Here is a 23,623-nt window from a genome sequence, read left to right as displayed (position 1 = left end):
TATTTTATCATTGGTTAATAAATTTTAAGAAACTCACTTTTATAGTTTAGAGAATTTAATTATATTAAATACTGATATATAACTTATGTTTCTACTATCTGCCACTTTGAGATATGCGTCATTATGGTATGTGTTCATCCTTTAAAGAGAACACTGCTATACTTAACGATTTAAAGATAAAGTTGTTAACTGTATTGTGTTCTTTAATGACAGTATTTACAAAAACACTATTTTATAGTAAGTGTAACATATGTTAATATAAAAAAAAAAAAAAACGTAATGATCCAAATATATTGGAAAACGTAAAAAAAAGGATATTACAGTGAATTTCATACGTTCACTAGTTTCCTGGCGGTTATGATTGTCAAATCGTACATCAAATTTTTCGCTTATTTTACCTTTTTGTCATCATTTACATGTCAATATAATTTTTTATCATCGTGAAGAGTATTGAAAAATTTGTATATTATACCATAACTTTCATTCAATAGAAAAGATCAAAAATCCTTTCACAACTTTATTATGCTAGTAGATTAATAATCATTATTATCTGTTAGTCCTATTTTCATCCATAAATATTTCATTGGTGAACCAATCATCAAAACTAATTGCCTGTTTGGATAATTTCATTCTGTTACATGGTAATAACCGCATAAGTATATATATATATATATATATATATATATATATATATAAAATTAAAAATCATCATAAGATAGTGACATATGATGCGTGATGCATTTTGCAAGTAAATAAATTAAAAAAGTAATTTAAAAGTACTAATAACAAAATTGTAATGTCATTTAAAGTTAAGTATTGAATATGAAAAAATTAATTTATTATGTATTATATGTTTATAGGAAAAATCCATGGGCATATTGCGTTTATTTACTCTTCTATAACTTGACAACTTTTATACTTTTATTATAACATATAGCAAGTTTTTCTATAGAATTGCTATATGTATAACTCCTATGCAGTTTGGTGAATTATTCTAGTCAAATACAAAAATCAAGGATTATATAAAATTCTAAAAAAATAAATAAGTATGTATAAGACATTTACAATATTATTTGTCAATGTATATTTTGTTTTATAAAATATTTTATTAGGTATGGAGTGGTTGTTCGGAAAACGTATAACTCCTGAAGAAATGCTCAGGAAAAATCAACGAGCATTAAATAAAGCAATGCGTGATCTTGACAGAGAAAGAATGAGAATGGAACAGCAAGAAAAGAAAATTATAGTAGATATAAAAAAACTTGCAAAAGATGGACAGATGGTATAAATATTATAAAAGTTTTTAAAAGCTATATTTTCGTAAAGTTAAGATAAACATTTATTACTGTTATATTATTATTAAATTTAATGTTCACAGGATGCTGTTAAAATCATGGCCAAGGATCTTGTTAGGACTAGACGATATGTAAAGAAATTTATGTTAATGAAAGCAAATATACAGGCAGTTTCTTTAAAAATTCAGACATTACGTTCTCAAAACACTATGGCTCAAGCAATGAAAGGTGTTACGAAAGCAATGCAGAATATGAATAAGTACTAACATATTCCTATTGTGGTTATATAAATTATATATTCTAAAAAAGACTATTTTTTAAATTATTATAATTTACTTACAGACAATTAAATTTACCTCAAATACAAAAAATTTTGCAAGAATTTGAAAAGCAATCTGAAATAATGGACATGAAGGAAGAAATAATGAATGATGCTATAGACGATGCAATGGAAGATGAAGGAGATGAGGAAGAAAGGTAATATCAAATTTAGATATTCTGATCTTATTTACTAAAAATGATCTTATTACTATAAATATAAGTTTAACATAACCCTGTACATTAATATTGTTCAAAATAAAATGGGCATGTATCATCTACTTATTTATGGTTACAGCGATGCTGTTGTATCCCAAGTGCTAGATGAATTGGGTTTACAATTAACAGATCAATTGTCTGGCCTTCCTCAAGCTTCTGGTTCTTTAAGTATAGCAGGATCAAAAAAACCAGTTGCAACTACTGCAGGGAATGACGACGGAGGAAATCTTGCAGATGCTGATGCTGATCTACAAGCAAGACTTGAAAATCTTCGTCGTGAATAAAAAGGAAAAGATAATTAATATTTATATATAAAATTATTTTAAGATTAACAAAATTATTTTTAAATATTACAATAGAATATATTTGATGCTTGTTCAAGTTGTGCTTATGTATATTTCAAGTTTATATTTGTTTAGAAAGATTACACTTTTTCAAAAGCTCTTTAGTAATTTGATATATTTTACATAAAAACAATGTTATTTCTATATGATTATCTGTAGAAACACTGTGGCCTCAAGACCAAAAAGTAATGTTTAATATATAATAAAAGATACACTATCTAAAATGATTCTAATAAAATTAATAAAATTGCTTGGGAGGGGAAGGAGTTAAAAATAGAAAATTTCATTTGTAATAATAAGATTTATTTCTTTATAATAATAGATATAATAATATCTATTAAATAAGAAAAATGAATCTTCTAAATAAATATTATTATTCGTGCAAATGAAACTTAATAATAGAAATTATGATAAAATTCAAAATTTGTGTTATATATAAAACAAATACTTTTTTTTATTTCATATTCTTGCACAAACTATTATTTTTAGTAATAAGAATTAAGAAAGTATTTTTTGAGAAAAATGTTTATTATTTTTTACTTACCATTCTAAATCACATACCTTTTGTAAGAAACATTTTTATTTATTATTCATCCATTAATGTAAAACCCATATTAACACAAATACTGGGAACTTCTATAAATATGTAATATCCAATGAAAAATATTTTCTAATAACCGTTCATATCTTTTACAATTGTTCTTAAATATATTGTGCAATAAATCTAAAAGATTTAATTCAAAAACGTTAAATAAATTGACTAAAATATTATCGACGTCATAACGTTTATTATAGAGAAAATGCTACACTGCGTTTCTTTGGAATAATGTAAGAAAGTGCATAATATTGAACAGCATAAAAGTGATGATCCGTTACTAGATTACAATTGTACAGTTCGTGTGTAAAAAAAATTATACATACTTTTTACATTTTTCGTATATCTTACCTCGGAGGTACGAATAAAGCAAGTTATGGGCAACAATATACGTACAACGAACTACAACATCGTATTTTTTAAACGAGTAAAGATTCGCACTTTATCCAATTACTTTCATAAGACAAAATTTGTTTACATCAAAATAATATAGTAGTAATCGATGCATAATCATAAACATAAATTATATGAAAGAAATATTGATGACAAATCTAAAACACGATGAACAGCATTATAAATATCAAATGGTAGGGCTTATATCGTCCAAACATAAATATATGTTAAGATAATTTTTAGAATAAAAAAAAAAAAAAACATGTACGGTGTATTTTATAAACCTACTCTGCCAAGTTAACCTGGAAGTAATACCTATATATAATTTTTACTACTTAATGTAATATAATATAAGGTGAGATAGAAGCAAAACAAACAGTTAATTGAGAATATACAAATAACATAATTATTAAAACTGACATGAAAAAAATACCATTATTTATTGCTAATATAATTTAATCCTTGGATGGTATTGTGTTTCTGTTTGTTATAGATACTGTATTGTCTAAGTGTAGTAATATAGAACAACAAAATTAAATGACACACCACAGATATCTCATATTTGCTAAGAATCCTTATTGCATTATGAATTAATAAGATATAGTAAATTCATTTGTTTCATTACTATATTTTCTATACATTTGAAGTTACTATCATTCATCAGACCTTATATCAATTATAAACAGAGATTACACAATACCAACTAAGGATTATTATTTTATCGTTAGGAAAATATTATGTGTTTATAAGAAAGAAATTGTTTTTTATATATTTGCAATAAAAGTGATGGTTCACCTATGCCCTATTATAATCATCATTAATACAGATACTCAACTCATTAGACAGTACTGATTTTACGATATTACCAAACAAGATACATCCAATATATTAACTCAATATCTTCCAGGTTAACCAAGGAATATCAACTACTATTTATACTTCCAAAATGTTATAATTTTTCACTACATCTCTCATACTTCAAGAACATGCTCACATTAATCATTCAGCCTGCCTATATAGACAAAGCTCAAGCACTTCATTCATATTTTATACTACTTATTCTAATACTTATATTTGTTTGTGAAACAATGTGACAATAAGCATTATTTACAAAATAACATCACACGACTCTTCTTGATATAAGCTATTTGACGACAGTTGACAATAATCAATTCTGCCTTCCTATTGAGAGTGTGGTGATATTGTCTTGAAGTCTTAAATAACTTGTTTAAAAATATTGTGCTAAACTAGAATTACTAGTATAATTCTTCATATTATTGACACACGCCGTTCTTAATTCGTTAATGTCATTTTAAATTTTAAAGGAGTTAGTAAATCTCATTGACAATAAAATATTTTACATTATTATAATTGTACATTTTCATGATATTCTGCTAAACCACAAAACTACAATATTTTCATAAATTATTACATGTATCTAATGCACTAGTGGCAAAAGAAGATTCTTGTACCATACATATGTCGTATGTGGACCACAGTAGCTCCAAAACAGTTTTTTTTTGGAACTCGGTATAGTGTTTCAAAATGATAATACATATTTAACTTGCAGTCTCTGCATTCAATACATCACTGTGACACTGTGCAAAAGGAGAACGATTAGACTATTAAAAAGGTACATCATTCTGTTCTTCCTCTTATTACGAAATAGTTTGTAAAATATTTATATTACTGCTTCCTTCTTCTTCTTCCTCTTCTTCCTAAAACAGAAAACAACATAGCTTTATAGTTTAAACTAATATTTAATACTAATATTTGATGATGATGATGATGATGATGATGATGATGATGATGATGATGATGATGATGATGATGATGATAATGATGACAATAATAATGTTATTTTTTTTAAATATGTCATACATCTTTAAAGCATTGTAAAACATCCTCTGTAATAGAATTTACTTACTTCATCAAAACCAAAACATGTTTCCATTTCTTTTTGTAATTTTGGATCACTTTGTGTATTTTGAGACGAAGATTTGTTTGTGGTACACGATGTCACTGATTCAATTTTTAATTCGTGCATATCACTTTCATCTTCTTCAACCTCACAGCCATCTTCTCCAGTTGCACCTACCATACTATTTTCTTGACTCAAGGGATCTTGCATCACCAAATCTCCGTCTTCACTAGCTACCACAGCCATCTGCTACAAACATAAATGTATAAATGTATGTTTTATTATGTAATAATACTCGTATTGATAATAGCTAAAATATAAAAGCTATCCACCTGATCAGTGCCTTGATTGTCAGCTAATTGAATTACTTCTAATACAACATACTGTTGTCCATCACTTCCTTCTACTGCCATCATATCATCTTCATCTTCTTCCTCTTCCTCTTCATAACCTTTAAGTTTAGAAGCTAAATCACCTGTTATCACAACATATGCCCGTGGATATTAGTCAATGATGCGTATCTACATCATATCGTAAGCGTCCTTGTAAAATAATGAACACATACATAATATATCCATTATAATCCTTCATATTTATATAAAATTTCATAGAATTTTTCATTATTTTAAAAAGACTAATATCATTGTACATTTCTCAATTAGGCGTTATTTTATAATCATGAAATTATGTATATGCTCATAAACAATTTAATATGAAATAAATTTAAACCTGATGCAAATTATCATACCTGTCATGACTTCAACTCGTTGACCATCGATAATTTGAATTTTCTTTTGTCGACCAATCTTAAGGGCTTGTTGTTTCTCTTGCAAAGATGATTCTGGATCATGAACGGCCATGTGTCGAATAAGATTTCCTTTGTGTCTGATAAAATAAATAATTGTATAATTCTCTTTTCTCTGTTTGTATAATGTAAAATATAAATACAGAAAAAAAATTATATCTCTCAAAAAACATACCTAAAAGGTCTTTCACATTCAGGACACTGATGAGTTTTTTCTTGTGGCGGTGGAGGAACATAAGATGGATTATGATAAAGATTACAATGACGTTTGAGCAACTGCTTCTGTCTAAATGACTGAAAACAATGATCACATTGATATGGCTTCTGATCTGTATGAATCAGCATATGACTTTCTAAATGACGTGCGGAAATTGATGCATATGGACAAAGGTCACATTTGTAACATTTTTCTCCTTCATGTGTTTTACTATGTAACTTATAGCTATACCTACAACATAAAAATAAAATTTCTGGGTGTGATTGCTGAATTTCTATATTAATTTTTTATTTATTATAATCAAATAGCAAATAGTTAAAAAAAAAAGAGAAAAAAAAAGAAAAGAAAAATTTTATTACTTACCTGTCGGGGAATGTTTTTCCACATCTTTTACATTTTAATGGTTTGTCCGAGGTATGCAATTTCTGCACATGAATTCTAAGATCAGTTTTCCTTCCGCAAGTTGCGGGACATAACTCGCATTGAAAAACAGGTTTGTCACCTACTACGAAATGTATGTTGTTACTTCTGTACATGAATAGTATGTTAACAAATAACAGAGAATGATAAAAAATTAATATAAAATTAAGAAATAATATGAAATCAAAATAAAATTAAAGAATAATATAAAATTAGATCAATCAAAGAAGAGTCATATTATTATAAACTAAAAAATATTTCAGCACGTATTTACCATTATGAATTAACTTGTGTGCTTTTAAACTATTTGATTGTGTAAACCTGGCTTGACAAAAATCACACTCATATGGTTTTTCACCTGTATGTATACGAAGATGACGTTTTAATTTAAAGGTATCTGGACTTGCATATGTACAATGTGGACACTAGAAATAATTAAAGAAATTTTTTTAAAAGAATTAAATTTTTGAAACAGAAAAAAAAAGAAACTGCAGAAAAATTATTGTCAACTATGCCTATACCTGATATGGGCGTTCTCCTGTATGACATCTTATATGTCGCTTTAATTTAGATAATTCGACCGAGGCATAATCACATTCCTGACATTTATGTGGTTTTTCATGAGTATGCCTATATCGCACATGTCGTACGAGTTCACCTTAAAATAGAAAATTATGATATTCAATTTTTTGCTTGAAAATGAAGCTTATACAAAATTCATTTAAAAAGCATGACATACCGGATGTAGTGAATGCACTATCACAAAATTTGCAATGGTGGGGTTTGGTCCCAGTATGCGTATTAACATGATTTTGCAGGGAAGCCAAAGTTTTAAATCCCCTTTCACAAACACTACACTTATGTGGTCTTTCTTCTGAATGAGATTTCATATGTCGTGACAGCAAGTACCTATATATTAAATCATGTTTAAAATTTCAAATAAACCATTTTATGTTTATATAATTTGAGCTAAACAAATGTTTTTTTTTTTTTTTTTTTTTTTTTTAACGTACCGTTTTGGACTGGTGTAATTACAGTAATTACACATATGTGCTTGAGTTACGGTTTGAGATTTCTTTGGAAGAAACTTAATTATTTTGGTTTTATCATCTTCTGCTTCTGATTCTACAGGAGCTTCATTATCCTCATTATCTTCAAAATCATAAACAGTTAAATCCTGTTCACCTTCTGCCTCCTCTACTTCTCCAGCTTCAACTTCGGCAGGTCTACTTTCTTTATCCTCAGATTCTGGTTGTTGTACAATCAAAACATAACTCACTTCACCAGGATTTGTATCGGATGGTACTATAGTAACAGTCTGATATGCATCTCCAGAATTAATTACAACTTGATTATTCCCATTATTTGATACTTGACCCTAAAAATATAGAAAGAAAAAAAAATATATATATATATACGCTTATAAAATAAATATGGAAGTAGAAGTACAATAAAGTTCTTACATCCTCATCTCCATCAACATTTTCTAATTCTTCTATCTCATGATATTGCTCTTCTTGAGTTACCTCACCCTCTTGGTGAACATCACTTTCTTCAACTTCTTGAATTTGTACTTGTGTCATTACAGGGGTTTCATCGCTATTAGCCTGATAATAATATTGACCTGATTGATCGACAAAGTAAGTACCACCTTCTTCTCCACCTGATAATCCTTCTACTTGTTGCACTATAATCACAAACATATACATATATCTATGTAATTCTTTTTACATATTCGTGATTGTCAAATATAATTTTGTAATATCAACTAACACTGCACATGTTGTAGTTGTTCTTGTCCACCTTCTATTTCTTTATTAAACGTTTCGAGATAGGTTTGAATCTCTGTTACAGATTCCTGCCCCTCTTCCAATTTTATCGCTGCAACGTTACTCGTCATGATCATACCATTAATTTATACAATGGTATGTTTTCTTATAAGTCTGCAACATTAGTATACAAATATTTATTACTAACGCTTGTGAACTAGAAGCATAAAGGAGCTCAAATTATATACAAAAGAATAGATGGAGTTATTATAATAATAATCATTTTATCAATTTTTTATATAAATATTATAATAATTCTAGTAAAATATAAAATATCTAAGTAAAATATTCTTAATCGTATGATAATCTTGCGTATTAGATATATAATTAGATAGGAAATTGAAACATATCAATTGCATATTCGATTTTAACACGGAATAAGAAAAAAAATCAATAAGATAAAAGTACATTGTGTAATCGAAATGCTACATCGTCTCATTAGAATTACTACAAATAAACGGCTTATCTAAAGACTGAAGATTTCGTATCATACGAATCTACAAGTAGATTGCACGAAATGCGACAGAAATCATTTTTATGCCTTACATCCCACGACCCTCATCCCCGTTTGATCGCAAGGAAAGCATTGAGGGAAGCATACATCTATGAAATAAAGGAAAATAATAATCGATCACAAGAAAAAAAATAATGGAAGAACATGAAGCATGACGAGAACAAATGCCGCGATGATATATGTGAACGACTATATTATGTCGTCGTAAAAGGGAAACAAGAAAAGACACGGGAAAGAATGAAAATAACGCCGATAAGACGGTGCGATAAAACGCGAATCGTAGCAGTATTTTAAAATTAAAGGAAAATCAATAATCATGATAAGAAAAGGAGAAGGTGATTCGCGTAGGAGAGCGAGGAGAGCAAGAGGAGAGAGGGAGGGTGCGAGAGGGAGGAAGGGAGAGGGAAGGGGAGAGAGATAGAGAGAGGGCTGGTTCAACAATAATTTCGAAAGGTATCTCTTACAAGGACGAGAACATGTATTTCGTCGGGCGATCAAATGTGCGTCGTGGAATCGTAATTCCTCGACGATGACGGATCGCTCCATTTGTAGCAACGAGGAAACATAAAAGATAACTCGGGCGCGTGCGGGAGAGGAGAAAGAGGACGCCATGGACGAAATCGAGAGGTCGGAGGAGCGTCGAAGGGGTTCGGTGACGGAAAGGTTGCGCGCGATCGGTAGAGAAATGCGGTCGAGGATGGACCTGGGGGGAGCTCGTGATCGCGGCTTCTCGGTTCTCGACGTCGAGGACCCCGAAGTCGCGCATTCTGTCGGGGAGCTTTTAAGACAACGCGGTTGCTTTCGATTTCAGGACACAGGGGGCATTAACGACAAAAATTTCAGAAAATTATCACCGTCGGCGCTGTCATCAATATGGAGGACGCGACCGAGAGGAATACCTTCCGTACTGCTACGCGCTTGGCACAACTTACCCATTTCCCGCGTTTCTTTCGTTATCGGTGAACGTCGTCACTTACGAGCGTAATCTTGAACGTTCGAACGTACGAATAAATGAACTCGTCGAGCACGCGAAGCGTGGACATCCACGATAGCTGAAATATCGAAATATTCGCTTACCTCGTAAACTCGCGGTCGTTCGTGTGAGGGCGTTGTGTAAGATCCAGAGGGCAATATGGCTGATCGAACTACAAAGTGGTAAGGAAGGTTCAAATGCTGCGCGTTGGCAGCTGCGCGGTGGTACGCGTCACTCGTCGTGTTTACACCGGGCGACTGCTGCCACCATCACCACTACCAATGTTACCATCGTCATCGGTTCGACTATTTCCGGGCATCGAAACATTTCCAAATCACCTTTCGTTCTATGGGACGCAATCGCCTGAATTGCTATCTTCTTATCCAACGAATTCTTTCGATTAAAAAAATTCGTTGAATATGCGCTTTGAATATCGAAACGCGATTGAACCTTTAACAACGTTTTAGATGTGACGAGATCAACGTGTAATCGCCGAATGAAAAATGACGCCACGAAGAAAGAGCGGGAAGAAGTGAGCATCGCAGGGAGGGCACGTATTAGGTTATTGTAGATTCATTTGCAATGTCGTAACGATACGTTTTTGAACGTTCTTTCGGGCGGGAAGTTTTAAAATTTTATCTCGCTTATAAAAATCATAGATATTGTACAGATATTATTTATAATAGTGTAACTTTTTTAAGACAGTTAATGACTTTACCTCGATGCTAATTATAACATGTTACATAAATAAATATAAATTATCGTTGAAATGGAACATATTATTTTGAATCGGAAATATTCCAGGATTTTCGAATAGAGGTAAAAAAATGAGTTAGTTATCAGTTTACATTTGAAAAAATAAATGCGGTAATCGTGGCTAAATATTTGTACATCTACATATAATTCATTTTGAATGCTACCATTTTACAATGTATATATAATGTAAAATTTACAAAATATAATCAAAGTTATATAAAATTTACAAAAATAGCTTAGCTGTGATATTTTGGGAAGATAATATTAGGATGAATTTTATAACAAAGCTCACAACATTTATTGGTTAATGTCAAAAAATATGAAATGGGAAAAGTAAACGTATCGGACATAGTCAAAATTTGAGATAAATATAATTCTATAACGATCACTTTCTTTTTTTTTTTTTTTATATATATATTTTTTTTCTTTTTCTTTTTCTTTTATAGTAATCTAATAAGAATAACGATTTTTAGCAAAATGTATCCATGCCTAAATGCTTGAATTTTATAAAAACCATATCAAGAAATGGTCTCGTACATTTTAGACTAGATTTCATACTTTAACGTATTTTATATACCACGATGAATATGGCAGTTTTCAAGATCAGCATTTTGTATATCGCTTCTTAAGATATATATAACTGCAATTGCCATTAAGACTGTCAATATTATAGAAAATATTTGCAGATATTTTAATTCTTTGTATAATTTGTTGCAATTTTCTTCCAAATGAATTACCTAAAATATTGTATGTAATATACAATTTGAAATACGTATCCATAATGATAACGAATTAATTTTTATTCCATATACCTTAGAACAAAGTGTGTCTATTGTACGATTCTCTTCTATGGAACCAGATGATAATATAGAATATGTTTTCTGTACTTCATTGTTCTCATTTGCACCATCGCAACATCTTAATCTGTGTTGCTCAGCAGGTTTGCCGGACTATACATAAATACACATAATATTTTATGTTATATAAAAAATGTACAACTACATTTTGTAGGCATACCTTCCATATTGTCGTTAATTCTTGTGCGGTTGCAGCAGCGTTTTTAACAGGAAGACACATTACCAGAAATCTATCATTATTTGAGAGACCACGCAGATTGTATCCTGGTTGAAAAACGACTGTAACGCTGCACCGTTCGGAAGGAGATATAATACCTGAACTTGGTCTTACCCTAAATTTCTGTGGTGACGTAGTTTTAATCTAAAATATATAAAACATTTTTTAAATTATAAATAATTAATATAAGAGATAAATCGTTGGAAATAATAGAAAAATATTTAACTGTACTTTGTAAGATAAAGGCTTATCAGTTGTGACATTTTTTAATATAATTCTGCCAACGATTTCATTTCCTTCTTTGTTGAACGTAACTGCTTCTGGTTCAATTAAGAGCACTGAAAAAAGTAAGTTAAAAAATAAAATAAATTTCTTTTTATTACAATACAATATAATTTTATTGTATATAAATTTTATTACTTTAATTGTCTACATCTATAAATCATATGTACTTACATTGTTCTTCACTTACTTGATCTCCAAATCCACTAGGGGGTTGTTCCGTTAATGGAGAACTTTCAACGAAATGTACCTGCACGTGTAATTTAATAAAATTAAATAAGTGATAAAGACAAATTAAAAATTATACTGTTCAATATATTTGAATAAAAGATACATACCTTTTTGTTATCGAGTTTGTTATTTATTGCATTTTCTGTACTTGTTCGTTCTTCCGAAACAAAAGTAAAGGTATAATCATTCGTACCGCCCCAATATTTAAGTATATCATTTGGATCCACAAAATCTTTTAAATTAGATTTATTAACAAATTTTATCTTTGGTATCGCTTTAGCAGGTAACCATGATTTAATTATTTTAAAAGCTGCATTTAATACCCATGGCATTTCAAATATTATGATATAATTTAGGAAATTTGGATAATAAGATTTGAATAAACCAATCAAGTACTTTGTGAGTTCCATATCCATATTTGAAAGGCCAGTCTCTGCCATATCAAAAAAAATTGATATTTGATTTCCATTTCCTTCCCTGTAAATGTACGTAATAGATTGATAAATGCATTTAATTATAAGTCATAATTATTGTATATTTATATTTGAAAAATTAATTACTTTTATTAATAAAAGATAAAATAAATTTACCTTTCTAATCTTTCAAACCAATAAATGATGCATCTCTGAAGTTCTCCAAAGTCCTTTGCTCCCTTAACATGCAGTTTAGATCTAACAATAAAAAGAGTTTTGCCATCTTTATCTTTACCATAACTAAAAATCACTCCTTCTTCTAGATAGTCTTTTTTGACATTATCCTCTGAAATATCTAGATGTTGATACCAGAAGATAATATTGATAAGTTATTATATTATTATTTGATTATTTGTTATAATAATTTTGATTGCATATATAAAATTACTTTTAAAAGACTCTTATAAAAGTATTATAACTATATTATTTGGATTAACCAAGTAATTCAAGGAATTGAATAAATTTAAGTTAAATATATGATACTTACCATTTGCACCAACTTTTCTTCTCCAAGTACAAGATTCCCAAAGCATAGATAAAGATTCTTGTAGATCATTTTCGTTATGTTCTAAGAATCTCTTCAACCAGTCATCATTATATTTTATTCTATCAATATCTGCTGGATGAAAACCTCCTATAATGTATAAAAATTAACACATATAATTATTATATACAATGTGCATTAACTGGTGCTAAAATAAATAGTTATGATGATAATGGGACATTCATTGCAAAAAGATTACTTCTTGCAATATTTTGATTTGTTATTTACTGGTACACACTAACAATCAATTATTATTGTTATAAATTAGGATTACCTAACATACGCGCACACACACACATACGTGCGCGCGCGCGATAGACATAATAAAAAAGTATACAAATTATTTGTCTATAAATGAAAGCAATTTGATATACGTACTAGGATCAGATGGTCCTTCTTCTTCCAATTTTTTAAAGAATTTTTCGCGAATCTCAACAATAAGTTCAGCACGCGTTTCCATCTTTGATTAAACCGATACTGTAAGATTACACTTTGACCGGCTTTAAATTATGACGATGAGGAAATAATTAATTATTCATTCATACGTCGAATCTTCTCGTTATAAATTGTACATATCCGTTGTCCTCGTAGTATTACTTTTATTAAAACTGGTGAAATATAAATATTACATATATTAAATGTCAATCGTATAAAATAAGATTGCAAAATTACTAAAAAAAGCGAATCAAATGATATCCGATATCCATTACTAATCTGTTGCATGAGACATAAAGTTAATATATCCAACAAACCGGTTTGAAATGAGATAGCATATCGAATTAATAACTGTCCTATCCTTTCACCAAGAATGCCGACTCTTTAATTATCATTAAAGATCACACGTGTAATTTCTATCGTAAACAAATATTCTGATTAGTTACGATAACCTACGCATCCAATTGCGAGTTCGTATTGCATAGTAACATCGAATGAAATATTTATTGTACTTTCTTATGGCGTCTCACATTTTGATTGACCAATGAGAAGTCTTTAGTTCTTTAGTAGAGTGCGCCACTTTAACTATGTTTTTAATTACATTGAATTGAATTAAAAAATGTTATAGATAGAAGTAATCGATATAATTATTCAGATTTATTTTCATCCAAGATCAATAAATTTTTAAACACAGAAGTATATATATATATATATATATTATATATACATACACATACAAGAAGTAGAAACAGGGCTCAGTACCGTTCACATTCATTGATTGCCGTTTTCATTGGTAATGCGAACGAATTGAGATAAGAAAAATTAATAACAATTTAATAATAATTTAGGCTTAGGTACAAATTGATATCGCTCATAAATTCTACTATTTTCAAATGTACACTATCATTAGGTATCATAATACTTTGCACTATTCTTTTTTTGCTATTTATATTGGTAGCTTAATGGAAATTGTGCCTCACACTATCATTTTTGCTTCTGCGCAATGTCGTTGTCATAAATGTAGAGTTGTTACTCCAGTAGAACAGTTGTTAGAAGTGTAAGCAATGAATATATTTCTAGCAAAGATATTAAAGATACTCTTAGATAATCGACACAAATGAATATTATTACTAAAATTTGTGCGCTTATAAAATATATCTAAAACGAACGATTTAAACTAAGAAGAATTTTGCAATTGCGTAGTTCGGAAATCATAACGATTTGCAAAATATCTTGTCTCTTCTGGTAAACTTAACAAAGACTACTTGTATATATAATTCGATAATATAAAAAACTAATAACTCCCTTAGAAAGAATGATCTTTAAAAAAAGTCTCACAAGTATAATTTAGTATTTTTCGATAGCATTTTTATAAAATGTTTACATGAAGAAGTATTTACAAAAATATGAGCAGGACATGGTGAAGTGTAGAAGATAGGAAAGAGGGATGAACAATGTAGCTCGATGAACTTTTTAATTGAGAGTACCCCGACACTGCGGAGCTCCACAAAGGCAGGGTATTTTGTCATCCTCCAATGGAAATTTGTAATCATAAGTTATTTCTTCGTTAACTCCTATCGGTTGTTTACTGTAGATTACAATTTTCTTTTGGCTTTCTATAGTAATCACCTTTGCGTAACAGTTTGGCTGAAAATGTTGAAAAACATGTCGACGATATGACAACGGTTAGAAGTAAAATATCTGTGTAACAAAAGCTGAATTTATTTGGAAATACTCACATTGCAACTGTGATTAATGAATCTTGCTAGGTTGCCACATTTTGTTGCATCAATGATCGTGTCCAGATCAATACGGAATAGGTAAGAACTACCGATACCTGTAGCTTCGTATTGAGACTCCCTTAAATCGGCAACGACTGGTCTAACCATTTGTCCTACATATTCTATAACCATTTCATCTGCTGCAATTGGTTCCATAGCAAACAAGCCCCAATCATGAATGCCAGATTTTGCAAACTTCAATTGTTTTTTTCTGAACTGCAATGCAATAGTAACATAATGATACATATTTTTCTTCATAAAAAAAAATATATAATAATAATAATAATAATAATAATTTTTTAATAAACGAAGCTTGATTTTCATACTTTTAATTGATTGAACTTAAGGAGATCGCTGTCCGTGTCTATTCCAAATGCAGTTAATAGACGACGTTGATTACTTCGTGCTTCTCGCGACAAAGCTTGCATCTTACCAGTCAATGCTTTTGTATTACCCTTTTGACCATTTATTATGCCATCTCCTCCTGTATAAGTACCACCACTCTCTTCTACATCATCAGAACGTTGTATGCTTTGTGCATAATGATGCTGTATAACAGATGAAGATTAAATTTAATTATAAATTAATATAGACAAACGATATAATATTAATTTTAAAAATAATTCATTACTTTATGCTTTGCTTTCTCCCTTAGATCCACTTTATAGTATCCCTCAGTTCTAGCACTTCCAGTTGCATGTAATCTTAATTCATCTCGTTTTCTTCTCTTAGCTGGACTTGGTATGTCTGTTGCAGGATGATCAACCCAATGAGTATCGTTTAACCAATATCCTTGAGCATCGTCCGCTAGTAAAGCTTCGTAACTTCTTCTTAAATATTCAACATCTTCTGCATCTATGCCTCTGGTCAAGAATTCGTACAAAATACCCATTTCTGACATTAAATCTCTTTCCTTATATACTAATGGTGGTTCTTGGACATTCCTAGGGAATCTTTCATAAACATATTCATTTTGAATATTTTCTTTTTCCCCTTCATGATTCTGAAGATCGTGCATTTTTGAATATTTATTCAACTTTCGTTTTTCAACCTTATGTACTTTATCTTTTCCTTTTGTTAATTTAACAACCTTCGAGGGTTTCATCTTCACTGGTGGTGCATTCATACGTACAACAGGTTCCACGGGTTCTGGTTGTGCCGGTGGTAAGGAATATGAGTGTTCCATAAAGACCTGAGATGCTTGTGAACCAGGTGAGCTCGGGCTTTGTTGGCCGTTTAATCGAAGATCGACTTCCGCTTGGAATCTTAACCTTCTAATCTCAAGGCTTTCTTCTTCTGAATCTGTAGTAGGAATTTCACTAAACATTTCAATTTTTTCAGATTCTTTAAGGATAGGTTCATCATTTATATATTTGGCAGACATTGTTTGAAGAGCTCTAATAATATTAGGCTCAATAGGTCCTGGACTTTTATGTCGTATAATATTATCTTGCCCAGCCAATGTAATTAATGCTTCTGCAGCCGAACTTTCCATTTTTCTCATATCTTGTTGAATCTCTTCTTTTTGTGGTAACTTACCAATATATGTATTCATTTTCTGTTGCACATCCTGTTCTAATCTTGGTTTATTCGCATTAACATCTATAGGCTTTAATGTTTCCAATTGTTGTTCCTCCATCTTATTTGTATAACTTTCACTCAATCTGTCATCTGTTTCTTTATCACTTTCATATTTTGCTGGAGAAGGCAGTGGACTCTCCTCATTATCTATTTGAGGAAACTCATTTGAATTTTGATCTTTTATTTTTATATCTGGTAGAGGAGTATCTCTGCCCGTTGGAGTAGGACAATCTAAAGATCTTTGAATTGCGAGTTCTGTTAATATATCTGGATCCTCGCTGTTGCAAGCCAAGGGACGATGATCGGACATGCGGCTATCCGTGTCTTGCTATAAATAAGATAAAGAAACAATAAATAAAGATTATATTTTTAAGTACTTAACATATTTTATGCATCTGTATTTACCTCATCTTCAAAGTTTTCTTCGTCCGAACTCTCGCTTGAGCTGCTAGAAGATTCACTGGAACTAACTTCGTCGCTAGAACTTTCAGTAGATGAAGATGAAGATGAGGAAGAAGAGCCACTTGGAAGAGAAGAAACTGGTCTTTTAACTTTTTGTACCGGTGGTAGATCCAAATCACTATCACTTTCTATAATTTCAGTATCAATGTGATCCGATTGACGACTGTCTTCATCTTGCGGTAAAGGACTCGGAGCTTTAATTTTACGCTATTTAAAAAAATATAAATATCGTCATATACTTTATTTTTTCTTTTTTTTTTTTTTTGTAAAACATTTATATAACATTGCTTACCCTAAATGAAGGCATCTTTGGCATACTGGCTCTGATACCCAAACCAAATCCATCATAATTGAGACCCAATGGCGTCCCTTGTTCCAAAAGTAATGAAAGTCCTTGTGGCTTTGAACTTTCTTCTTTAATGGTATTATTGATAACAGTAATGTCTCCTCCTTGATTTTGATTCTTTTCTGATTTTTTCTCATCCCACCAAACTTCGAATAATTTGAATGCAGTATTTTCTACCATTTTCTTATTAAAATCTTTTTTTAAAATTTGTTTCAATTCATTCACAACTCTGTTTAACACACCGTTGATGGTAGGACCCTAAATATAATACAAATAGCTTAAGCTTAAAGAAATAAAACTAAACGAAATAAGAATAATAAAATGAGAAAAAGAATTATATAACTTGCCTGTGGATTATCCTTGGTAATGTTATGATTTGCCATGGCTTGCAAGCGAGATTGAAAAGATGTATAATAACTTGTTCCTTGATGGCTACCGACTGTTCCTGACAAAGATGCTGTAGTAGGTTGATAATGACTTTGTAAGTAGGTTGTTCCATAAGGATAAGGATATTGGGTTGGTCTAGGCCAACTGTAAACATCTCCAGACGGATAATGACTTATATGACCAGGATAACCAGGTCCTGGATATAAGTGACTCGAAGGTTCCGGTTGAGCAATAACCTGTGTCATTAGATTGTTTTTTATTATTTTATAATTATTTTAACGTTATTTCACAAAGACATTTACCTCTTCAATTTTTTCATCTCCCGAACTCAATGGACTCAGAGACATTCTATCATCATCGGGTGGTGGGGGAGGTGGTGGTTCTTTAGGTGGTTCTGGTTCAATTTCATCGGGTGCTGGACTGTAACTTCCAAGCAATGCTTCATCCTCGCTAGAACTAATAACACTACCTAATTCCTCATCGACAGAAAATTGATTTAGATTGTTTTCTCGTATTTTCCATCTTTCTTTGTTTTTTTCCATCATTTTTTCAAAACAAGATTTGTATGCCTCATGAGAGATAAATGGACTTGGAGGATCTGAAAGCATCTCGTTATCGCCTTGTTGTGATTTTTTATCATCCTCAGAATCGCTGCCAAATTGTAAAAATGGAGGTGCCATTCCACCTGCCTTATCTTTCAATAACATTGCTATTCTTGTGTCTAAATCTAAAGTTTTACGAGTTTCAACGGGAGAATCTCTAGATGAATTTTTTATAATGTTTTGATTATCCTTTTCCTTCTTAGGAGTATGATGTTGACTTTTACTGCTAGAGCTTTTATTAGTAGATGCTGTATTAGAACTTGGATTTTCTAAATTTGTTCCATGTTGACCAGGCCAAATTGATGCAGATGGATAACCGGCAGCTCCAGAATTATTACTCCACCACACATTTGAATTTTGTTGCATCGAAAGATTTTGTGATACATTCTGTGGCATATTAGCTAAATAGCTATTCGAAGGTTGATGGTGATAACCGCTATAATAAAAATCATAGTTGGCAGCTGGAGTAGAATTTTGAGAATAGTTGCTAGAATAATTTAATTCGCTAGGTGCCGTGCCATAACCTAAATCACTGCCAGTACTTCCGCTAGGTGTAGGATAATCCCTATACTTATTGTATCTTGAATTTTCAACATATGGATCTCTAACTTTTTCTACACTAGCAATTGTCTTCTTAGTACTTCTATAATCGTCTCTTTCTTCAGGCACAACTTTATCAATTGGCGTTTGCTTTTCTGTTTCAACATCACACTTTATTTCCTTTTCAACTTTTCTCTCTGGTTTCTTTTCCACAGTTAACTCCTCATAAATCTTTTTACATTCCTCTCCAAAAGCATCAAGAAATACTCTTAAAACCCTACCCATCACAGATGTATTGTTTAACTTTTCTACACAAGCTTTTGACGCTTTTGTAGTTTCAAAGACCACTCTTGCTATTCCAAGATGTTTATTAGTTACTGGATGGTAATATATAGTAAGTTCTTCTACGGCACCGAACTTTTGAACCATGTCAGTTAAAAATGTTTTATCAATATTGTCGTTCAAATGACAAAATGTTACCTCAAGCGGAGGAGGTTCCCCGCAATAATTAGAATCTATTTTAAATCTAGGTACAGGTAAGTCAAGTTGTTCTAGTCGAGTCCATATTCTTGTTAACTGGGATCTGGGATCCCGTGGTTGAACCACAGGATAAGTCGGATCTCCTGGGACTGTTCCATCGTATCTATATAATTTTGTAGCTCCTTTCACTAAGAATGGATCCACAAGTAATTTATAATTCCTTGGTTTTTGTGCTACTTGCGGTATAGATGCTTCCTTCTGAGAATGAGTTACGTGACCATGACTATGTTTCGATGATTGATTTGAATTTTGTGATGCACTCTGTGAATTGCCATGCGAATGGCGATGACGATGCGAGTGTGCATGCGAGTGTCCATGTCCATGTCCATGTCTCTCCATTCCGTTCATTGCCTCCAAGCATCATCCATTCGTGTGAACCGCTATCACAAATATTTAAGCAAATTTTGATAACAACGTGTACTTAATATACTTAGATCATAGATTAAACGGGAAAACAGCGCCTGACTGTACTATTTGTCAAAATGGTATACGTAAAATTTCCACAAAAAGCTGTTTTAATCATATCAATTCACCAAGATATATGTATCACGCACTCTCGTTTAATGGTAACATAATGCGCCAGTTGTTATATTTAAAACCTAACTAAAAATTGGACATTAACTTGTATCACTTTAGAGCATTAATAGATCGCAAGTAACAATTAGCGAAATCACAAACCATTCACTTATCAACAATATAAAACTTGATTTGTATATTTATATTTAAAAACTCTTGGAACTCAATGTATTTAGCACAGTTATGACGCTTGCAACATCTGCACTAATTTTAAAAGATACGATATTTCTTTACTTTTTGAACACCTTGCGCGGGTCTCTTTTATTTTAAAAAAGAAAAGAAATGATCAATGCTTAGTTAACATTTAATATGTGTATCCTATAGGAAAACATCTCTTGCAGAAAAGTTTTGCGGTGACATCAGCGAAGATCGAACGATTCTTTTTTCGAAGGAAAGACGTACGTTGGCATTCACGACGAGACAAGATTTATTTTTCGCTCGTAAATTTACATCCAGCTCCTCTACGCTTTCATAAAATGCGGGGTCTCAAAATCAAAGTACGTAATTCGTGTGTCTCGATAACACATAACCTCAAAATTGTTCGGAGTATTTGGGCGATCGTTCTGTTGACGAGCAGCGTGGCAAACGGTATGTAATTTTTACAGTACTCGTTAGCCCTTTAATACGATTATTTCCATCGTTATTTATCGCAATATTACCAGCTTGCACAAGTTAAAAAAAGTCGTCGACTTATGAAGAAACAACAAAATCCTTCGAGGCTTATCGCGATATACTCTCCTTCACTTTTTTTCCTGGATCCGTCGTAATTCGTAAGCTCTGTCTTTTTCCTTCGATTTCCGAGATATATGTATGTCGTGTATGGTTGCGTTAGATCACGATACCGATATCCTCTCTCCCTTATTTAACTTCCCCGTCAACTTTCTTCTTTAAAAAACATAAAGTTTTATTGATACCTGCCCCACGGGCACGCACCAACGCGAAAATACCCACGAACTGTGTGTTGACTATTCACCGATGAGAAGCACTTCGCATCGCAACTTTATTTCAACCGACCTTCCATCGATCGTTCGATCGGTATTATTTCGTCGGTGTGAATTTCAGAATTTCATCCCTGAGACTCTAAAATGGATGGCTCCTGACAAAGAAAAATAATCTTTTCACGCGCTAAAGAAACGAGCCTATAACGTCTGATAAACCCGATCGTGGAACACTTTTGAGTGACGCCATCCTTGTCACATAAGAATCATTACAGAGCTTCCTAGTACGTTATCGAATATCACGATAGAACTTATTTCTATGTGCATAGACAATATCATTATTTCTTTCTAAATATCCTCTATTTACGTAGATATTTTCTTAAGAAAATCTCCTACGCGTTTCGACTCACGGGATATGCTATGTGAACCGAGAACGAGCACCCAAACGTTTTTTTCCGATTTTTCGTCATTCCATTATCACGAATTTCTGAATCGTGGAGAATAATACCTGAGAATTCCGTGTAAGGCTGGCATTTTGTTAATTTGCCAGGAGTCTGCATAGGTAATTAAATTCTGGCGCTGAATAATTGCTGAAAAACTTGTTGCCCGGTGATGTGTGGCATTTAATCCACGCATTGGTCAATTTCCGAGGACGAGAAAGAACTTACAGAAGTATTAACTATCCCATTGGCAAATCAGCTAACGCGCTTAAAAAGAAAATTGCGCGTTTTCATGCGCGAGTACATACGCTATCTGTACTACGTGTATGTACCATGCAAACATACGTGTCTATTGTTCTCCGAATTTGTGGGCCCCTGTGTACTTGTACTTACATTTTTTCTGTAAAACGGAAAGGAAGATCACTTAAAACCAATTACGGCATTCATCAATTTTTATCCTTCAACGCAACACCCAAGCCATGCTTGGATACGCTTCGTTACATATAAACCGATCGTACGATTGTCTTTTCTTTACTCGATTTCAATTGACAGAATAAAACTGAACTATATCTCCCTCTCCGATGTGTATGCCTTTCTATACGAACATTTACCTATAGTTGCTCGCATTGAATACGATATACGCATTGAAGACGATCCTAGCTTTTCGATTGCACATTCCCGCTCCCTCCCACGCACACATTTATTCACGCATTTAAGACAATATTTGATTTGATACGTTTCTTTCGAATTCATTACTTTATTCGTTATATTTTATTAGTATTTTGTTTCTTACCGGTTATCATATAGCAACCAATCACGATTAATGTTTCAACAGATGTTCTTTGTTTTTGTTTGGAAAACTGATTTAGTTTGAACTTCAAAATTCGCCTTAACGAAGATGAGCCAACTTCGTGGTTAGCGAGCGACTGGATAAAATACCGATACGTTTCAACCTAGTTATTGGCTCTCATCGGTGCTAGTGGAGTACGTTCTGTGTAATTTGTTTGAAGTTTAAAGAAGTATATCTCTTCTCAAAATATGTCTTTCATTCAGAATTTTATTGGAAATTTTCTACCAAAAGTTAAGGCTGACGAAGAAGACGAAGAGCTAGTAGATCCGCAAACGGTTCTCCGTGTGAGTTTTTAATTATTATGTAATAACGTTAACTTTTACGTGTCAATTAATTTACAAAAATAGCGATAAATTTATCTTTTCAACGCGTGATCTTATATTTCTTTCTATTTTCTTTTCTTTTCTTTCTTTTTCTTAATAATTTTTCGATAACAGTCCGTTTCACGAAATTGCTGCAACTCGTCCGTTTATAAGAAGACGTCGTAAAGTTTTTTTATTGATATTCGATGCTTTCCAACTTTAAATTAACATATTAACGATTATATAATAGCTAAACAAATAAATAGTAATTGTTTTGCTCTGTCGGTTCTATCTCTTTATAAACGTTACCGCTTCCTTATTATACTTTAATAACATTCTATATATTATAGGAGCAATGTTCAGCGAAGCACTGCGAAAAATTAAAAGAAATATTGAACACGTGTAACGATCGTGTTAATTCAAGAAAGCAAACCGAAGAAACATGCCTCGAAGAATTGGTAGACTATGTGCAATGCGTGGATCATTGCGTGGCTAAAACTCTTTTCAGCAAGTTGAAATGAACGAATGACAACTATTCTCGCAAATGTTATAGATTAATTCATGTAAGCATTGTATATATGATCCAATAATAGAAATAAAGTGTAACTTATACAGGATGATGTATGTCATAATGAAATAA

The 23,623-nt window shown here is 31.6% G+C and overlaps 5 protein-coding genes and 2 long non-coding RNA genes across 17 annotated transcripts; 4 read left to right on the top strand and 3 right to left on the bottom strand.

Moving 5' to 3' along the window:
• The first annotated feature begins 82 nt into the window (after positions 1–82).
• LOC122634064 (charged multivesicular body protein 2a) lies at positions 83–2,396 on the top strand. 2 transcript variants are annotated; one of them, XM_043822633.1, is made up of 6 exons: positions 83–237; positions 861–1,046; positions 1,113–1,282; positions 1,379–1,554; positions 1,638–1,772; positions 1,912–2,396. In XM_043822633.1, the coding sequence occupies exons 3-6, from the start codon at positions 1,115–1,117 to the stop codon at positions 2,114–2,116; spliced, it is 684 nt and encodes a 227-aa protein (XP_043678568.1). In that variant the 5' UTR covers positions 83–237; positions 861–1,046; positions 1,113–1,114; the 3' UTR covers positions 2,117–2,396. The 2 variants fall into 2 exon arrangements, with proteins under 2 accessions (XP_043678568.1, XP_043678569.1); XM_043822634.1 differs by lacking the exon at positions 83–237 and adding an exon at positions 350–641.
• A 548-nt stretch (positions 2,397–2,944) lies between these two features.
• LOC122634263 (transcriptional repressor CTCFL) lies at positions 2,945–10,317 on the bottom strand. 9 transcript variants are annotated; one of them, XM_043823032.1, is made up of 13 exons: positions 9,948–10,317; positions 8,301–8,470; positions 7,991–8,214; positions 7,541–7,905; positions 7,267–7,436; positions 7,049–7,185; positions 6,802–6,952; positions 6,471–6,612; positions 6,066–6,338; positions 5,834–5,970; positions 5,418–5,560; positions 5,092–5,334; positions 2,945–4,882 (listed from the first exon to the last, which is right to left on the bottom strand). In XM_043823032.1, exons 2-13 carry the CDS (start codon positions 8,431–8,433, stop codon positions 4,823–4,825), a joined length of 2,178 nt encoding a protein of 725 aa, XP_043678967.1. In that variant the 5' UTR covers positions 8,434–8,470; positions 9,948–10,317; the 3' UTR covers positions 2,945–4,822. The 9 variants fall into 9 exon arrangements, with proteins under 9 accessions (XP_043678967.1, XP_043678971.1, XP_043678973.1 ...); XM_043823036.1 differs by having other exon boundaries at positions 5,092–5,331; XM_043823038.1 differs by having other exon boundaries at positions 5,418–5,536.
• On the top strand, positions 9,883–12,261 carry LOC122634269. The gene is made up of 2 exons (XR_006328347.1): positions 9,883–10,025; positions 10,311–12,261. It is a non-coding gene; the product is annotated as an uncharacterized LOC122634269 (long non-coding RNA).
• Positions 10,874–14,146, bottom strand: LOC122634265 (motile sperm domain-containing protein 2-like). The gene is made up of 10 exons (XM_043823041.1): positions 13,956–14,146; positions 13,582–13,811; positions 13,147–13,293; positions 12,777–12,954; positions 12,294–12,663; positions 12,130–12,205; positions 11,905–12,011; positions 11,617–11,817; positions 11,412–11,549; positions 10,874–11,336 (listed from the first exon to the last, which is right to left on the bottom strand). The coding sequence occupies exons 2-10, from the start codon at positions 13,661–13,663 to the stop codon at positions 11,169–11,171; spliced, it is 1,467 nt and encodes a 488-aa protein (XP_043678976.1). The 5' UTR covers positions 13,664–13,811; positions 13,956–14,146; the 3' UTR covers positions 10,874–11,168.
• An 835-nt stretch (positions 14,147–14,981) lies between these two features.
• LOC122634260 (histone-lysine N-methyltransferase SETD1) lies at positions 14,982–22,122 on the bottom strand. 2 transcript variants are annotated; one of them, XM_043823027.1, is made up of 9 exons: positions 21,900–22,122; positions 18,498–20,257; positions 18,156–18,431; positions 17,755–18,066; positions 17,406–17,669; positions 16,051–17,328; positions 15,746–15,967; positions 15,378–15,635; positions 14,982–15,285 (listed from the first exon to the last, which is right to left on the bottom strand). In XM_043823027.1, the coding sequence occupies exons 2-9, from the start codon at positions 20,223–20,225 to the stop codon at positions 15,112–15,114; spliced, it is 4,512 nt and encodes a 1,503-aa protein (XP_043678962.1). In that variant the 5' UTR covers positions 20,226–20,257; positions 21,900–22,122; the 3' UTR covers positions 14,982–15,111. The 2 variants fall into 2 exon arrangements, with proteins under 2 accessions (XP_043678962.1, XP_043678961.1); XM_043823026.1 differs by lacking the exon at positions 21,900–22,122 and having other exon boundaries at positions 18,498–21,882.
• Positions 15,282–17,381, top strand: LOC122634270. Its single transcript, XR_006328348.1, has 2 exons — positions 15,282–15,458; positions 17,200–17,381. It is a non-coding gene; the product is annotated as an uncharacterized LOC122634270 (long non-coding RNA).
• A 624-nt stretch (positions 22,123–22,746) lies between the features above and the next one.
• Positions 22,747–23,600, top strand: LOC122634268 (cytochrome b-c1 complex subunit 6, mitochondrial-like). Its single transcript, XM_043823046.1, has 2 exons — positions 22,747–22,965; positions 23,334–23,600. The coding sequence occupies exons 1-2, from the start codon at positions 22,870–22,872 to the stop codon at positions 23,502–23,504; spliced, it is 267 nt and encodes an 88-aa protein (XP_043678981.1). The 5' UTR covers positions 22,747–22,869; the 3' UTR covers positions 23,505–23,600.
• The last annotated feature ends 23 nt before the right edge of the window (positions 23,601–23,623 follow it).

This window comes from Vespula pensylvanica, chromosome 14 (assembly GCF_014466175.1).
Source record: "Vespula pensylvanica isolate Volc-1 chromosome 14, ASM1446617v1, whole genome shotgun sequence".
NCBI lineage: Eukaryota > Metazoa > Arthropoda > Insecta > Hymenoptera > Vespidae > Vespula > Vespula pensylvanica.
The sequence above is the reverse complement of the archived record's forward strand: the minus strand, read 5'-3'. Positions and strand labels throughout refer to the sequence as shown.

Coding starts and splice junctions, on each gene's coding strand:
- LOC122634064 (XM_043822633.1), top strand. CDS start 1,115: ATGGAGTGGTTGTTCGGAAAACGTATAACTCCTGAAGAAATGCTCAGG. Junction 1,283..1,378: donor TTGCAAAAGATGGACAGATG/GTATAAATATTA, acceptor TAATGTTCACAG/GATGCTGTTAAAATCATGGC. Junction 1,555..1,637: donor GCAATGCAGAATATGAATAA/GTACTAACATAT, acceptor ATTTACTTACAG/ACAATTAAATTTACCTCAAA.
- LOC122634263 (XM_043823032.1), bottom strand. CDS start 8,433: ATGATCATGACGAGTAACGTTGCAGCGATAAAATTGGAAGAGGGGCAG. Junction 7,906..7,990: donor ATGTTGATGGAGATGAGGAT/GTAAGAACTTTA, acceptor CTATATTTTTAG/GGTCAAGTATCAAATAATGG. Junction 7,437..7,540: donor AATTACACCAGTCCAAAACG/GTACGTTAAAAA, acceptor TTTAATATATAG/GTACTTGCTGTCACGACATA.
- LOC122634265 (XM_043823041.1), bottom strand. CDS start 13,663: ATGGAAACGCGTGCTGAACTTATTGTTGAGATTCGCGAAAAATTCTTT. Junction 13,294..13,581: donor AGAAGGACCATCTGATCCTA/GTACGTATATCA, acceptor TATACATTATAG/GAGGTTTTCATCCAGCAGAT. Junction 12,664..12,776: donor TGGTTTGAAAGATTAGAAAG/GTAAATTTATTT, acceptor GTACATTTACAG/GGAAGGAAATGGAAATCAAA.
- LOC122634260 (XM_043823027.1), bottom strand. CDS start 20,225: ATGAACGGAATGGAGAGACATGGACATGGACATGGACACTCGCATGCA. Junction 18,432..18,497: donor GAGATGAAAAAATTGAAGAG/GTAAATGTCTTT, acceptor CTAATGACACAG/GTTATTGCTCAACCGGAACC. Junction 17,329..17,405: donor AAGAAAACTTTGAAGATGAG/GTAAATACAGAT, acceptor TCTTATTTATAG/CAAGACACGGATAGCCGCAT.
- LOC122634268 (XM_043823046.1), top strand. CDS start 22,870: ATGTCTTTCATTCAGAATTTTATTGGAAATTTTCTACCAAAAGTTAAG. Junction 22,966..23,333: donor ATCCGCAAACGGTTCTCCGT/GTGAGTTTTTAA, acceptor TATATATTATAG/GAGCAATGTTCAGCGAAGCA.